This window comes from Uranotaenia lowii, chromosome 1 (genome assembly GCF_029784155.1).
Source record: "Uranotaenia lowii strain MFRU-FL chromosome 1, ASM2978415v1, whole genome shotgun sequence".
Lineage (NCBI taxonomy): Eukaryota > Metazoa > Arthropoda > Insecta > Diptera > Culicidae > Uranotaenia > Uranotaenia lowii.
Genome location: NC_073691.1, coordinates 111,900,699 through 111,919,075, shown reverse-complemented (window position 1 = coordinate 111,919,075; position 18,377 = coordinate 111,900,699). Strand labels below are relative to the sequence as shown.

At 35.5% G+C, this 18,377-nt stretch overlaps 1 protein-coding gene across 2 annotated transcripts in view; it reads left to right on the top strand.

Annotated features, from left to right (window-relative positions):
• LOC129756309 (uncharacterized) overlaps window positions 1–17,354 on the top strand; it is a 42,045-nt gene extending 24,691 nt beyond the window's left edge. Inside the window, exons 4-6 of one of the 2 annotated variants that reach the window (XM_055753157.1) lie at window positions 16,513–16,657; window positions 16,727–17,079; window positions 17,152–17,354. In XM_055753157.1, the coding sequence (XP_055609132.1) occupies window positions 16,513–16,657; window positions 16,727–17,079; window positions 17,152–17,255 (602 nt within the window). In that variant the 3' untranslated portion in view covers window positions 17,256–17,354. The remainder of the gene's footprint in view (window positions 1–16,512; window positions 16,658–16,726; window positions 17,080–17,151) is intronic. The other variant, XM_055753163.1, reaches the window with a different exon arrangement.
• Window positions 17,355–18,377: the final 1,023 nt, after the last annotated feature.

The following is an 18,377-nucleotide window of genomic DNA, read 5'->3' as shown; positions in this document are numbered from 1 at the left end:
CAAGTTTTATTTTATCATTATGACTGTTGTATCAAATCCAATGCATTTAGAATTCCATGATCGCAGGCGTGGCTCAGTAGAACGTGTTCCACATCGCCAATGGTTGCTACTCCGTGATTGACCGAGGCCACCAATTTTGTTCAAAGGTCAAATGCTTTATTAAAATGAAAACATATACATAAACAATCAAGAAAAAAATCTTTTCACTACTATTTTCTGTGGTGGAAACAAACAATTCAATATGAATATACTAAAAAAATCTTGAAAATAAGGGAAAAATTATCCACTAAAAGTTAAAGATGCTCATAAAAAATACTAAAATTGAAGTACTTTGAACGTTGCATTAGTCATAGGCACACTATTTTCCTATTAGAGATATTGATTAATTACACTAGTTTACAAAATTTAAAAAAAATCGTGAACTTGATTAACTGACCAACATTTTTAATGTAAAATTGGGCGCTGAATCCGAAAATGAAATTCAAAAAAATCTCAGTAGAACCGTTTTTGAGTTATGCTCCAATTATGAAATTTCTGAAAAATTAAAAAAGTTCTTGTACTTAGATTAAAATATCTCGGACGGCACAACAGTAATTTGAATTCCCTCTTTTGCATATTGAACGTGAATAAATTTTCTTTCGATCATCTGAACATTGTTTTTGCGTTTGACCAACAGTATTGTTGGTATTAGTGACTTTATGAGAGAAAAAATTATAAAAAACACATTTTTTTAGAGAAAATTTTGTTTAAACGATAGCTTTAGACTCAATGGTAGCATTCAAAAAATCTGATTTTCTTTTGCCCTTAAATGTCAATTCAAAACAAATATTTCAAGTGGTTATTTATCAAAATCGGTTGAAAATTGACGAAGTTATGGCTACTTTATCATAACAGTAATTTTTGTAGTTTTTAATAATTTAACGAACCGCAGTACACTTATAGTAGTATAGGAAGAATGAAACATCATAAATCTCGCTCGCTCCAAGTCAAAATTATTTATTAGCTTACCAGAAGGTCACATGCCAAGTTTTAGGAAGATCTGACCATAGGGGGGGGTTGCTTGAGTCTCAAACGTGAATAAAATTTTGAGGTATTTTGCCCGGAAGGAACGAAAAATACTGGTTTTTCATCAATAACTTTTTTCATCACTAGCTGATTGTTTTTTATTGTTGATTTTCTTAAAGCCTAAAATGAGACAAATATTTCACCCGAAGACTGTAACTCGATTGGATTTGAAACAGAAAAGTTATTGCGGTTCAAAGGCCGCAAATTTTGTCCAACACTCAATGAGTACTTTTTACGCATTGCGTTTTATACGAGAATTTTCGACCAAAATACAATCTTTGAACCGCAATAACTTTTCTGTTTCAAATCCAATCGAGTTACAGTCTTCGGGTGAAATGTTTGTCTCATTTTAGGTTTTATGAAAACTATCGATAAAAAACAATCAGCTAGTGATGAAAATAGTTATTGATGAAAAACCAGTATTTTTCGTTCCTTCCGGGCAAAATACCTCAAAATTTTATTCACGTTTGAGACGCAAGCAACCCCTCCCTATGGTCAGATCTTCCTAAAACTTGGCATGTGACCTTCTGGTAAGCTAATAAATAATTTTGACTTGGAGCGAGCGAGATTTATGATGTTTCATTCTTCCTATACTACTATAAGTGTACTGCGGTTCGTTAAATTATTAAAAACTACAAAAATTACTGTTATGATAAAGTAGCCATAACTTCGTCAATTTTCAACCGATTTTGATAAATAACCACTTGAAATATTTGTTTTGAATTGACATTCAAGGGCAAAAGAAAATCAGATTTTTTGAATGCTACCATTGAGTCTAAAGCTTTCGTTTAAACAAAATTTTCTCTAAAAAAATGTGTTTTTTATAATTTTTTCTCTCATAAAGTCACTAATACCAACAATACTGTTGGTCAAACGCAAAAACAATGTTCAGATGATCGAAAGAAAATTTATTCACCTTCAATATGCAAAAGAGGGAATTCAAATTATTGTTGTGCTGTCCGAGATATTTTAATCTAAGTACAAGAACTATTTTAATTTTTCAGAAATTTCATAATTGGAGCATAACTCAAAAACGGTTCTACTGAGATTTTTTTGAATTTCATTTTCGGATTCAGCGCCCGATTTTACATTAGAAATGACCTTCAGTTTACTGAGTTCAAAAATGCTGTAAACTAGTGTTATCATTCAACAAACACTATTCAAATTGAAATATGTAAAACTTTTCAATCAGCAGAACCACACTGATTATCTCTACCAATTAGAAATGAACAATGAATATATGAACAGAAATACCAAAAAAGAATTGTTATTGTTTCACTGAAATAAATATGTATTGTAAATTTTACAGATGTTTTTTCTAAATTTGTTGATGCGTTTCGAATCTCTGCTAGCAGTAGTAAAGGCCGGTAAAAAAAAGTTTCGAGAACAAGGTTTTTTTAAAAATTATTTCTTCTGGCACAATTTATTTTATTAGAAAAAAAACCCTTATTAACAGCAGCAAATTTGTAATAATAAATAATTAAAATATTTACAACGTACTTTATTTTTATGTACATAGGAATCGTAAACAAGCTTGTAACCGTACCGAAAAAAACTTAGTTTATCAAAAAATAGTTTTGCTTAACTTCATGAATTTTCTGCAAAAAAATCCTGAGTGCTTGCTGCTTTTATATTAGCCTTATGCACAAGTTTTAAGGTAACATGCCGTTGAAATATTTCCGTGGGAATTTCCACCGAAAATATTTAACCTTAACTGGGAAATCACCGTCAAAATTATGAAAACTTCGATTCAATTAAGAAGTATGTAGAAAAAACGCTTGTTAAATCAACAACTTAAAAACTATCTAGAGGAAACAAGTAAACACTTAGCTGAATCTGGATCCTTTCTGTGTCTCGATGTCAAATGATCCAATATCGGTCCGGAGGGTCCAGCACCAGCCCAGATTCGTCACTTGGAAACATTGTTTTCTTCCGGAGTAATTTTACTTTATATATTTCCATTTACTTGAGATTAGTAAAAGGCACTTCACTTTCACGAATAATTACATTTTTTTCTATTTCTCGGGTAAATTAAGAGAAAAAAATTTCTTCGGAAGAAAATTTTCCTGTTATTACAGCGACCAATGTTATTGATGAAAAACTGATATATACCGGGATCATTTGTACCCATATATTAGGGATCAATTGTACCCAAAATCAACATTTTAGAAAACTTTTTCTGAAAAAAGTTGGGAGTTTTCCATCGCTTTGAAAATATTGTATTTTGAAGTTCATTTTACACTCGAAAGATTGATGTATTGGAATAAATATTTTTGTTATAATATTTCCATGTTAGGAACATTTTAAAATGATGAAAAAAGATCTTCAAGTCACATTTTGTGAATTTTTTCAAACAAAGTTCAATAACCAAAAAACTTATTTTGTTAAAATTTTTTGAGCTTCAACCATTGCTGTTTTGTTCCATTTGGCACATTTTTCTAGAACATTTGATCTTTGTACGACATTCCAGTTTGGAGATATAGCTAAGGAATCAAGTATCCCCAGGGATCAAGTATCCTCATTCTCCCCTTTTTGTTTTCTTCCTTCGTTCAGTGTTCCACCCAGGGGACTGAGATAAACGGAGAATCATCGTCATTGATCAAACAAATTTGGCAGCCAATGACTGAATTTGTTATAATTTGTGGCAATTTGTTAGAGAGAATTAGAAGGTTTAAGTTAAAATGAGAGAAACCGGTGCTTAGAGAGGGTGAAAATGTGCTAATTGTTGCAAATTGTTGCAATTTGTTAAGCAGTTGTTGAATTTTGATCATTACCATTCCAAATGTAAAGAATTCTCTCTCCACTGCAATCCCTCGGTTCCACCGTACCCGATAAAAACAAACACAAATCGTCGCATGTGTATTGCTACCTCACTCACTCACACGGTCTCTCGCAACACTGACAAAATTTTCGGGGCAACACCGCCCGATGGCAGTGCAACACAAGGTCGAAACCAATGCAACACTGTCCGAATAAACAAACAGTTTGACTGCACCTAGTGGTGCACCAGTGCAACTTGGCATAAACAAATACGGTATAACATTCCTTCCCCCTTCCCCACACAGTCCGCAGGGTTCGGCCAGAGCACCATCAACATTCTGTGGGGGCTGGTTTTCCATTTTAAGAGATTTTATAATCTAAGGCAACGAAATGGAGGACCTAGCTTCTATTGGAATTATAAGTCAGGAAATGTACAACAATCTCGAAATAGAAGATGTTGCAAGTCCGATCGGCTGTAATTTCATAAAACGGAGAGTTGTTGCGTAGCGCCAACCGAAGTTTTAGGCGATGTAGTGATCCAGCCTTTTTCCATCTTACCTCCCGTTTTTATTAGAATTCCAAATCACAATGTTCACAACACCACAAATAATCACAAATTAACACTTCACATCTTTGCAACGTCCGTTCGTCACAACAATCGTTTTCAGAATGACTCACAGTTGATTTTCTGTGTTTTTTTTTGTAACACGATCAATTTCAATTAGGTACTGTATGTATAATTCTAAACACTTATATCATTTCCTACATTATCCCTTTACTCTACTCTTGGGCTAAGTAATAAAATTTTACCCAATATTATTTTTTAAACGAACTTTAAAATCATAGATTTTAAAACTGTGTGTGTGTGATCAGTTTAGATTTTATGTTTACTTCATAAATCTGGAAAACAACAATTTGCTACCATAATATGAGTTATTTTTATTACTTCTTCAAATATAGCGTAAACTTCGCCTGCTACATCACATGATTTCTTTTTTATTTCCATTATGACTCACAGAAAACAAACATTTCACAATAAATTTGTGCTCCTGCGAATGCGAAAACTATGATCTACTATAGAAGCAAATGAACGACTACTTTTCATGTTATACTTTGCCACACCCATCCCGCATAGCAAAGACCACGGTTAAACAATAACCGTACATTGTTATTCAATTTAACAACAAATTTCAATGTAAAATCATATTATTTGTTTACAACTTTGTTTGGGCTTGTGATATAGCTCAGTTGGCAAGTCTGTTGTCTCCTGAGCCGATGTCCGCGAGTTCGAGCCCAAGAGCAAACATCGAACACAGTTGTACCGGATGAGTTTTTCAATAACGATCCGCCAACTGCACCGTTGATAAAGTCGCGAATGCCATAAAGATGGTAAAACGACTATAATCGAAACAAAAAAAAAATGTTTACAACTTTATATTATGATGATACCAATGTTCCGAAAATCAATCATTTTCGATCAGCCATGTGTTACTGCATTCAGAGCCAAAAAATCGAAGCAGTCAATTTTTCCTTCTTCAACCAAATTATACAAACAATCATGCATGACAACGACGCTTCTGTATTTGAAACATTCCCGCAAAACATGATGTGGTAAAGAAGGACGCAGACTATCAGCAACGAACGTCTCGATGGTGATTGCCTTCCTTGATGGTTTTCAACCTTCTAGGATCACAACTGATATGTATCAGCTCTGAGCGATGCGTAAAGGTCACAATATGATTTTAATTTTTTCGCTTTGGGTAGAAGAACAAAATCATTACTAAGTAATCGTAATGAACTGTCCAGTATGTGCTACGGATTTTTTCAACATGTGGTCCTGGTATTCCTTCAGATTTCCCTTCTGGGACATTCATGATCGTCTATCAACACCGAAGACTATCAACAATGATGCGAGTATAGGCGTTATTGAATGATTGTGGGAACGACGTTCAAAAGTTATCATCAAGTATGTCGATCACCGTTGATTAGCCACGTGACAAATAGCAACGGAAGCCCCCGATGAGGCATGGTATATTTTTATGTATCTAGTTAGTGTTGATGTTCGACAAATATTCAACGGATACGTTTACCATGTGCGTATCACAGCACTCGGAGGTGAACACCCAAAATTCAGCCTCTGTGCCAATGGCGTGTAGTCAATTACATAGCATCATTGAAACAAGAAGATAACGCGACCGGTGCTGATTCGATTTGCTCCCACTGGCATTAATCTCCCAAGTTAACCGAATTGCGTATGTCTTAAAGAAACAAAATAAAAACGATTGCACGATTGTATCCCATTTACCCGAAAACCATTGCCCAGAATGAATTTTTCCCAGAATGACAAATACCCGAAATCAAACCCCAGAATGAACCATTTCCCAGAAAAAAATTCCCCAGAATGCACCATTTACCAGAAATTTTTTTCCCAGAATGGCCCATTTCCCAGAATTTTTCTCCCCAGAATGGAACATTTCCCAGAATAGCACAAATCCCAGATTTTTTTCCCCTAATATTTTTATTTGTTTTTTTTTCTAATGAATTTTTGAATATTTCATATGATTCGAAATTATTTTTTTCAAAATGATTTTTTAAATGAAACTACGACTTTGAAATTTTCCAACTAAATTTATTTTAGAACCAATATGGTTTGGGTACTTTAATTGAATCAATGCTTACCATGGTCCTTTAAAAAACCGTTTTGGTATCCGACCCTCACGCTGCGCGTTCGAACTTGAAAGACGTTTTGTCCTTCACGCTGTCGCGTGGCGGACGGGGCTAAGGGATCACCCCTAGCTTTCACGCAGACCTAGGAAGCCCCTGCAGACCTAGACCAATGTCTTAGGGCCGCCGCTTCCGACGGCGGGTCGGCGGCCTTCTCCGATTTGGGAGCTTCGGCGGCTTTGTGCCGCCTCAGCCCCTTCATCCTCGTTGGTTGCGGCTTTGCCGCAAAAGAATAAAGTTATGAAACCCTATTTTTTTGTATCAATTCCTTTTTTTTAAAATAATTTCTAGTAAGGATAAATGTTTTCAATTTTCTGGGAAATGGTTTTTCTGGCGAAAAAATTTCTGGTACATGGTTCATTCTGGTGAAAAAATTTCTGGGAAATGGTACATTCTGGCGAAAATTTTTCTGGGGAATGGTTCGTCTGGGGAAAAAAATTCTGGGGAATGGTTCTTTCTGGCGATTGGAATTCTGGGGATTTTTCATTCTGGGCAATGGTTTTCGGGTAAATGGAGTACAACCCGTTTGCACGTCCCTCCCTATTGCATCACAAGACGAAGAAGGATGAAAATAAATACCGGCCAACACCAGGCAGCCGGCGAACCGAGCACTGTGCGTGTGAATGTAGCAAAAGCAACGACAAAAATATCCTTCTAATTCAATCCACCGGCACCGGCAAACCACGGCTCATTCAATGGGTTTCCCGTTTCCTTCACTCCCGTTCCCTTTCCCGTTTCCATCACAAAACAAAGGAATACCTTGAAAGGAGGTCAAACGCCGGGAAGCCTCCGTCGTGCGTTTTTTTGTGATTGATCGGTGGAAGAAACCCTATGACAAACAGCCCTCGTCCTGCATGAAGCTAAAATAGTACACTGGTTAAGATGTCGGACTGGTAAGACGATTTGAATGATGGTTTGAGTTCGAATCTCCCCACGGCGCTGTGGTTATTATTTTTATTTTCTTCTTTTTGGGATGGATTATCCAATAGGAACGAAATCCCATAAAATTTTTCTCTTGTTTCGCTTGAATGTAGTAGTCATGCATAATTTTGGTTGGAAGCCGAGTCCTTATGCCAGTTACGGTTTTTCAAACATACCGTCTTCGGCACAGTGCACATTTCAGAGCATTTTCGGCACAGAGATTTGCTAAAAAGGCATTGGATTTCTGTTACCTCTTCTATGGGTGTAAGTATTCTTGCTTGAAACGAATCCTGATTGCTTTTCTTGAGCGATTTTCCGAACATTGGATTATACCACAATGTTTAGAGTAACCATGAAATGTAACATATGTAACTTATCGAAAATCCTTTCTATACGCTCAGTGCTGCTCGCTTCTGAGATGGGATTTTTCATTCGTTTTCGTATAGGTAGAAAATGCTTGAAAAATAACCGTTTTCAGAAAAAGGAAACGCGATTATTTATTTTGAGAGTTAGAAAAAACATTTCCGCAATAAATTGTGTTATTTTTTCAAATTCAAATTTTATGACATTTCTTTATTTTTATCACTTTTAATCAATATTACAAATTTTTAAGCAATAAAATTATCCTAGCCATTTATTTTGATGATTACCTTTGGGCTAACTGGAACAGCTGGGGACGATAATGAGTGCGCCGATCAAAAAACCTTCTTAATCCAGTTGAATACGGACTGTAACTTTCTCGACCTAGCATCCTGCTCCCGATAAGATCCCGGTGGTACATCCTGCTTCCCGGACTAACTTGATACTCGGAACGTCTCTGAAGAGAATACTGTAGAGATCCAAACTTGAAATCAGGAAACTCAGCACCAGCTAGTTGCACTTGGTCCGGAATTTGGATTCGGAACTTGATTTTATGGGGGAACCTTAAAAGGTAGAACCGAGGAATAAAACTTAGAGGTTATCTTAAATCAACTAGAGGCAAATCAACTAACATAATATTAAAAAACAAAACTCACCTCTTACGACTTGAACACGATTCCTTCGAAATAAGGCCATCCGGGTCTACCTTGCCCGGGAGATACTTCCTTGGCAGATAATCTTTCTTAACCATTCCGAGGTGTTGACGCTTACAAAAACAATGGCGGACCAATCACTAAAGAAAGATGCTTAAATATTTAACCGTTTTTTTTTTGGTTTTTCGCTAGAACTTTGAAAATGGTTGAAATTCAACAGTTCACTTTGGTTAAAAAATAACAATAACAGTTGTTTTTAGGAAAAAACCATAAAGCGGTTGGAAAAAAAACTCGAAAATGGTTATAATAAAATGAGCGTGCACTTTGGTTACCAATGGCTGATGCATGAATCTTGTCGTTCATAGAGTAGTTTTTGACATTTCTTACGCACACTTGCTGAGCGTGTACAGATGAGGCGGGACAATTAACCTCAAAAACTCTCGGTACAAAAATCGGGCAGCCGGTCAACACACATGGTCGTTTTTGAGGTTGATTGTCCCAAAACTGAAAAGTGTTGGTGAAACAACCAGCACAATATCACGAACACTATCAGCGGCAAATAGGACTATAGAGAAGAATGATTGTTCGCAGCAAAGCTTTCTTCATTATCTTGAAGTTACATTATCTTTGATTTCGCGAGGCATCAGCAGGGATGTCAATTGAATTCATTGTGTTTCATTGCCAAAAGACATGCCGTTAACTGGGGGAACTTTGATTACCGGGGTAACTTTGATCAACATGAAATTTTTGCAGATAATCACCATCAACTAAGTCTGAAGTAAAAATATCTGAAAACTGTTTTCTATGTTTGAAAGCCTATAAATTGAGTTTAAAATAGGCTAAATTTGGTTTGTTGTTGGAGATATTCTATCTTCTTCTAATATATAAAGATGAGTTGTACTATATATGTTTGTTTGTATGCACCTTATACAAATCTACACCGCTTAACCGATCAGCCTGAAATTTGGTCCAGTTATGTGTTTGGACCATGGTAAGGTTTTAGTAATAGTTTTGAGCCCCTCCCTCCTAAGAAAAGGGACCCTCCCATACAACTTTCGTTTTTTCTCCCACGAACCAAAAATCATGGCACCCATTTTTCAAAAGCAGTTTTTCCTTCTGGCGGGGTTGTTTTCACCATCACCATGGGCCGGGCGTTAGAAGCAACCATCCAGAATTCAGAGTTCACGTGTACTAGGAAGCAATTTAAAGCCTGCTTCTATTTAAAATTTGAAAGCAGAAATTTTGGCGCGCTTTTCTTCTACACTGCAAAAATTCGACAAATTAGGGGTATGTGTCTGCCTATATAGATTTTTGCAATTTGTCTGCCAATTAAAAAATATGTGCCACACATAGATTTCAGGAAATATTTCAGTGGTATATGTATGACATGAACATTATAAAATTTCACACATAGGTTTTAAATGTGTGAAATATTCGATTGGAGTTAGTTTTTGAGTCTACATTCTGGCGATTAAAACTGCGAAGACGATTGTTTTCTAAATTCGTGCTTTATGTTGATATAATTTATTTCTCAAAATGTTAACATGATTTTTCTAATTCAACAACTGCTGTCCATCATCGGTGGGTCATTGTCTGAGCTGTCCGTTTCAAGCTTTTTTTTCTCGATCCAATTCGAAGGTTTGATAATTTTGATCTGAAAGCAGATGATTTCAATAGAAATAGAATCAATCAAATCAATTGAATTAATAACTGACCTTTGCAAGCGATTATCATTCATTTCTTAGTGAACCGTCCTACCTTGTTATCATCGTTGAAAGGCCGACCGGTACTCCCGCAGACGGTAGAATTTTTGAAGTGTATGAAGCAAAAACAAAGATTGCACGCTCCTTCGACAGCTCAAGTTTTTTCCCAATTGCAGCCATTTTGAATTCGTGAAATCTTTCAAAATTGAAAATTATTAATGTTATGTGTCAATTAATAAAACCTATTTGTATCATATAGCCAATCAATTCAAAGAGCGTATGTGTGGTGAAACATAAAATCAAAGTGTCGTTTTTTTGCAGTGTACTGTTTGTAGTACGGGGCAAAAGCACGAGGTTCTCGCATGAAATAATGAGCCTACATTTGAGATTAAAAAATACTACTCGCCTATAAGGAATATGTACATTTATCAAAACAGTGGTTTTAAAAGTGGGCCCTACCGTCCCTGGAGAACGTTTAAAATCTTCAATAATATGCAGTGTGTAAAATATGGATGCAATGATTCATATTCATAATGAATAGACTTCTTCAGATGAACTATTATCTGGACTTTGCGCTGAAAAGTAAAGAACGGATTTTCATATATTCCAATTTTTAAGAATCAACCATTTTTTTTAAATTTCTCATAGTTATAAAATGAAGGCTGCTATTTCATCGCTTTGATAAACGTCGAGGAATTTAAACGGGGGATTGGAAAATTGAACGTGCATTATTAAAAAATATCTTAAAACCAAATCCAACGTTGAATCTTTTAAGTAATTAAACCTGAGGTTTTTAGTTTTATAAAATTCAATGTTATTGGCCAATTTTTTTTAAGTTATTGTTGGTCATCAATGTGTTCAAACCAATTTTAAGGAAACTAAAACCGTTAAATTCAAACAAATGATTTCTTTTTTTTACATTTAACACACTTTGCCATAATAAATTTGATAACTGTGTCCTAGAAAAATGTCAATAAAACTCCAATAACACATTTTTCATAATATTATAAACTAATGAAGTATTTTGTATAACTTCAAAAACTATTTGTGGAACTTTCAACATCTAAGAAAAACTCATCATGGAAAATATGAAATTAAACAGCAAACAATTGAAAACATGCTTAGTGAGTCTTAAATAAGGTTTCAACGTAAGTCTTTTTAGAAATTTCTAACTAAATAATACATCTTCGAAGTGGGATAATCTTCAAAATCGGTTATTCGCATATGTTTACAAGCTTAAAATACAAGCTTAGAATACTGAAATACCTGAGAAAGATGAAAAACATTGTTTTTATGATAATTAAAAAATGAGACCTTCCGAACCAAAAAAATATATAAGTGCAATAATGATCGATTTTGAGTTAATAATACTGAACGATTTTTCGTATTACAAACTTATTTTGGTGTTTTTTTTTATAAATAAAGAAATTTATTTACATACTTTTAAGTTCGTAAATAAAATGAAAATTGTGTTAACCACATAATGCCAAGTTGAAGGTTCAGTTATTTGCTCGACAGGTAGGTACGGGCAAGACCCGTTGTATCAGCGATGCATATCAACGACGATGAGTGATGAGGATAAACAGCATTCATGAGCGGCCGTGTGGAGAGATGTCATTTATATTCGCTCTCCGTTTATTACGTTGGGCGCCTCCCACACATTCACCCTCCTCTCTGAAGTAATGAAGATACAACAAAAAATAGCTCAAAATATTTTTTTTTATTTTCTAACTACATCCAGCCCGTAGTGTCCTGCTTTAACTTTTGATATTATCTCTTTTACAATAATATCAATAATAAGCCTATTACTAGCCTTTAGGTTCTTTGCTCAATCGTATTATTTAAACACTAAAACAGCAGGTAAATTCGCCTAAACTGGCTTACAGTGCTTAGAGAGAGCAGAGATGTTCTAAAGCAGTTCTCGAAGGCATTTTGACAATTCGTTAGTGCTCATGGTTTTTGGAAAAGTCGAGCTTAGGCTTATGAATTCTCGCGGGTGCATAGCGAAACTGAATTTCCTTAGGTGCAACAAGTCTACCTCACATTTAGCGCAGCCCAGCTAACTTGCTGTTAACGTGACGCAGCATCGTTTACCGCATGTAGCACATTACAATTTCCTACAGGTATGCGCACGGCTCAATAAGCTTTTTTGGCGCAAAACATTAAATTTGCCGAAGGCGTAACACAGTTAGTTCGCAGGTCTCTCATATAGCGTAAAGCGCAAAAGACAGGTTGTACCAGGCGCTGTACGGTTTTAGCCTCTTATAAAGAACTGCTAATCTACTTGCAGGCGCAGTGTTTCAAGTACGATTTGAGAAGAGCACATGTTTAGTTTACGCAAGCTTTCAATAGGTTCATCATAGTCTGTTCACAGGCGTAACATTCGAAATTCGCAGTAGGCGCAGCTTAGATAATCGCAGATGCAACCAGCAGCTAATGCTCACATCGATGGCAGCAAAGCTCACATCCGGCACTTCGCATGCGCAGTAAACATGCTCGCATCGGAGGCAGCATTCAAGCTTGCATCAAGCGCAGCACTTCGACTCGCAGCGGGCGCAGCATTCAAGATTGCATCAAGCGCAGCATTTCAGCTTACATCGGGCGCAGCACTTCGGCTCGCAGCGGGCGCAGCATTTAAGCTCTCATCAAGCGCAGCACTTTGGCTCGCAACAGGCGCAGCATTCAAGCTCGCATCAAGCGCAGCATCCCAGCTCGTATCAGGCGCAGCACTTCGGCTCGCATCAAGCGCAGCATCCCAGCTCGCATCAAGCGCAGCATTTCAGCTCGCATCAGGCGCAGTATTCGAGCTCGCATCAAGCGCAGCATTTTGAGCTCCCAACAGGCGCAGCACTTCAGCTTGCATCAAGCACAGCATTTCAGCTCGCATCAGGCGCAGCATTCGAGCTCGCATCAAGCTCAGCACTTTGGCTCGCAACTGGCGCAGCACTTTAGCTCGCATCAAACGCAGCATTTCAGCTCGCATCAGGCGCAGCATCCCAGCTCGCATCAGGCGCAGCATTTCAGCTCGCATCAAGTGCAACACTAAATCACGCATCAGCGCAGCATTCAAAATCGCATGATGATGCACATTAAACAATTTTATAGTACGTAGGGTTACAATTCATAACGCTCTCTTCGTTTGTCACTTTCAAATTATGTCCAATTCACTTTTCAAGAGATCAATTCATTGAATATAATTCTAAAAATTTTCTCTAAATATATCAATTATTTTAAATATCTCAGTTTGGCCAAAAATTGGCTCCTAGAAGGATCGCCAAATGTGTTAACCACATAATGCCAAGTTGAAGGTTCAGTTATTTGCTCGACAGGTAGGTACGGGCAAGACCCGTTGTATCAGCGATGCATATCAACGACGATGAGTGATGAGGATAAACAGCATTCATGAGCGGCCGTGTGGAGAGATGTCATTTATATTCGCTCTCCGTTTATTACGTTGGGCGCCTCCCACACAAAAATCATCAAAAATATATGGAAAATTGCCAAATACAAGAACTTATAAGCATGATTTCACGAAATTAGCTAATATGCATCTATAACCCTTTGCCTGCAAGGACATGAAATATAAAGCCGAATCTACTCAACCTAAGAAATGGTATTTCTCAATTACCTGAATAAGCATTGAAGAGATTTATTTATAAATTTGTTAAAACAAACCTCATAACTATTTTTTTTAATACCAATAAAAAAATTTCAAATACATACTAACAAAACTTACATGGCCAAACATGGGCCAAATTTGGTAAAAAGATGAAAACAAAGCTTGGAAAATTTAGAAAAGTCAAACGACTAATTTTGATTCATATTTTGTGTGAACCCGAGCAAGGCCGGGTAAAATCAGCTAGTTTTAAATAACTAAAAATGTAGTTTTAAAGTTTTAAAATAGTAGTTTTTGCGAAGACCCACAAACACCTCTCCTGATAAAATGATGGCATTGAGAAGCAAATGGGTTGTTTTATATAAAAGTTTAACTTTTTTTTGTATAGGTATAGTTTTAGAGTAATTATTGTGGTCATACTATGATAATTTTTGGATATTAAAAAAACGAACATTTTCTATTAGAAAGCCTGTATAGAACAAATGACTAAAAAATCAAATGGTTAAGTTTGAATAAAAAAAGAACAAAGGAACAGTAGGAGGACTTAAGGAATTGCATGAAGGTAAAATTTCATTTGTTTCCGAGCCCAAAAATATTGAGAAATGTTTATAATGTTTGCTCCTAAATGTATGCAGCAATATTATCCATCTTTTAAGTATATTATATTTGTTTTTGAAAAAAAAAAAACGTTGAAAAATTCAATTGATTCTTAAAAAAATCACTTTTATCGATGCATTTTGTGCTAATTGGCATCAAAACAAAAAAAAAAGAATTTATAAATTGCCACCAAAACTATTTTCAGGCTCGGTTCCACAGACGAAACAAAAATGTTTTTGTTTTTTCAGTAGGGGAGAGTGGAGTATCGTGGGCCATGGGGAAACGTGGGCCACTTTTAATATCTAAGATGTGTGTTGAGATAAAAATCTCAAACCAACTGTCATCGTCGTCACTTTGCGTGAGCATATATTTTTATATGTTGTTGACTTAAATACGCGTCATATACTTCTTTTATTTATGAACCTAAAAAACTTAGAAAAATTTACTTACATAATTGAAAAAACATCCACTAATTTCATCGATGGGGAACCTAAAGTGCATAACAAAAATATGCTCATACACTTATGATCTTAGTTTTTTCATGATCTTTCACCTGGAAAAGAAATTTTTGATGAAACATCAATAAGTCACACAAACGCAACTAATTTGCAAATCATAGCTTGTGGGGAATCGTGCGCCACACATCTTGAACCACCTATATTTTTATGTTTTTATACACATTCAGAACTTAAAATACGTTTTTCCTATCTGTAAAGTTCTCTTAAGCCAAATGAAGAATTATGGAATATATTTTGTCCATCTTATATAAGAAATTTTGCCAAAACGTTCGCTAGCCAGGTTTTGGAATCTATTCGATCATACACAGCTCTCTTTTTTATTTCATCATCTGAAATTGCTTTAAAATAACGAAATGAATTAGGAAATCACAGTTTTGGGTCAACTCATAAACTTTGTATGTTATTTGGTTAATTTGGATTTGGTGGCCCATGATTCCGCACCATTTTTCAAAATCAAAAAAAAATTCTTTTTTTCAAACAGTCAGAATTGGGGGAAAATAACTTATTTAAAATAAAAAATAAAATGTAGAAGGAAAATGTAGAAAATTATACCATTTTTTATTTTCACTTTATCTTTTATAATAAAGAAGTTACGGAGCAACGAAAAAAAGTGGGCCGTGATTCCCCACTCTCCCATACTAAATATTCAATTTTCCCTTATAAACCTAAAAGTTCAAATTTACTGACGTAAACGTAACTTCAAACTTTTGCAAATAATAATGGATGAGTTTTGTACAAAAACGAAGACCCCAGGGTTTGAGAAATTAAAAAATGACCCCAAATCGACTCAGTGCACCTGGGTTATTTTGAAAAGCGTGAAGTGACACGCAGGTGCATCTCAGGAACGACTAGACAGATTTCTAAAAAGTGATACATTTTAGAAAGCTCTCGCCAAGACCTTGATGATCACAAAGTTTGGTTGTTTTTCGTGACGTGACGTTGCAAAAAAACGTGTACCAGTACGCCGGTAACTCTATAGCAACTTGTCCGTGTTAAAAAAAATGTTTATGCTTTATTAGGCAACTTTTTTGTACATTCAGTAAACTACTGAACTGTCGTTGGAAGCATAATTGTCCCATGTTACATTCTGAAATTTCCTACTTTTTGGTGTCTAGAGGACTGATTTCAAAATTTTTGTTTGCCGTTTTTTTATATAACATGTTTTTACTAAATAAAATAAAAATAATCATTGCTACAAGCCGGTAGACACCAAAATACCTCACATATCAAAATGTAACATGTGACAATTATGCTTCCAGCGGCAGTGAACTGAATTTAAGAATTTAAATTGGATCAATTTTACCTTCTGGAGGTGAGTATGAAGTTTATTTACGAAAATGTTCAGTTTTTGAAGGAACTTACCATTTTTTGACAATCAGTTCAAAGGTTATACGAATCATTTAATGTAAAACTATTCGATTTCGAACGCGTTTGTTCATCATAAAAAAAACTCATAGTTTTCGCGGAGAAGTTATTTGAAAATTTACGACTCTCAGGACCCAAGTGCGTGGAATGTGTCATAAATAAGATAAAAAATGATAGATACATTTTTTTTATGATTTTTTGCCGTTTAATTTAATCATTGATTCTTACAGATATTATCAACGAATACGATACTAATTGGAGCAGCCATAATTATTGTGAATATCTTACGTATACTCCGCTATTTCATGCCTTGATTGGTGTGATATGGTTTGCCATATTTATTATGCACGGACCAGGTGGGGAAGGAATCGGCAGGTATAGTTGTAGATTTACTAGTAGCATTTCTTTTCCAGAACTTTAACCATTATTCCTCGTCTTTAACAGCATCATCGATCGCCCCTGGAGAATTGTACTTCCTTCTTTGGTATTTTTCGTTTCATGCTCAATTTCTGCTACAGTTTGCGCGTGTCTCACCAAAAGGGGGTTGAGCTCATTTTGTCAGCAGTTTGAGAAAGTTAACCTTCATGAAAAATACAGCTGTGCAAGAATGATATCGAAGTACTCATTGCATCAACCCAACGATCTGGTGCTACCGGACAAAAACTACTACCTAGTTTTGTATTTCCCGTGGATTTGGGTGGCATTTTATTATGTTGGAGTTATGATTCTTCTTTTACGTATTGTTATGGTCGTAGATTTTCATCTCGTAAGAGTAATTATTTCAAGTGTTGACCGAGGTAAAAAGATTAAATTTAAAATTTAGTGCAAAATTTGACAAATGAACACTTATATTTTACCATTCTTTCCAGATGAATCGGAGAACGAAAATCAAAGCCTAGAGGTCAGTGATGATATCGACGAACCTAATGTCATCGATACAGTAGATGAAAAACCAATAATAACAGTATTTTAGATATTTTAACAAAAAAAAAAAAACATTGTATAGATAAAGCAGTGGTTTTCAAACTTTTTTCTCTCACCGCCTACTTTTGTCAAATTTTCAAGCTCAACGCCCCCTCAGCAAATCCTAAATAATCTTTTAAAAAAATGCTAATTAGAACCATTGAAAAACTATAATGTATGTATGTACAGTACCGTTCATAATTGTATAGAAATTGGAAGCACGCGCACTATCACTTCGACTTTGAACTTCCATAACTTTTTACTCTGATGATATTTTTTTATCAAATTTTTTGCGTTAGATTGATCAACTATCACATTATTATATCACCAATAATCTCAAGTCATAAGACAATAATGGCAAGTAAACCAGTATTTCAATTTGAAAACTAAATTGAATAACGCTTAAATTTATCTTTCAGATCCAGCCTGGTATCGCCTGCTTGTTCTCGCTGGGAGAAATGACTTAAGGAATTGTTCTCCCCGAAATCAATATTTTTCAATCATGTTCGAGCATAAATAAATAAATCATTTAAATTGGAAAACTTGTTGTTTTATTACTAAATTATTGAAAATAATTAAAAATTTCACCTCCCGCTTACCTAAATTGAACTATTGTACTTTTTTCACACATTTTCCCGTTTTGAACGCTTTTTGCATAATTGTGAAACGCACACATTTCGTTTCCTTACAGGGTGTTTTCCATTAATGTGCAGCAGTACCTTCACACATTTAATGTGTTGGTCTACTCGCTAATTTTGAAATACTCAGAGCCCGCCTCAATTTTACTCAGACAAAATCAGGATTTTTCAGGACACCACTAAATTGGTGAAAATAACATGCAGTTCTGATCAGTGCTGCAAATTTTCTGAAAGCACGAATGATATTGACTGTGATTTTCTATCAGTGCAAAAAGCTTGAACTGAAATGAATGGAATAGAAAAGTCAATGAATATAAAAGCTTCTGATCGGCTCGGTCATCTTCGTGCTTACGGCAAGCTTTGCGAGTATGTCTATCAGTCAGTAGAAAGCTTACTCGTAAACCCGAACTAACTTGTTTCGCTCGACTGCTACGAAAGCGTCTTTCGCTTAGGCGTTTCTGTCACTCAATGCATTCGATCAGTGAATGCAGCTT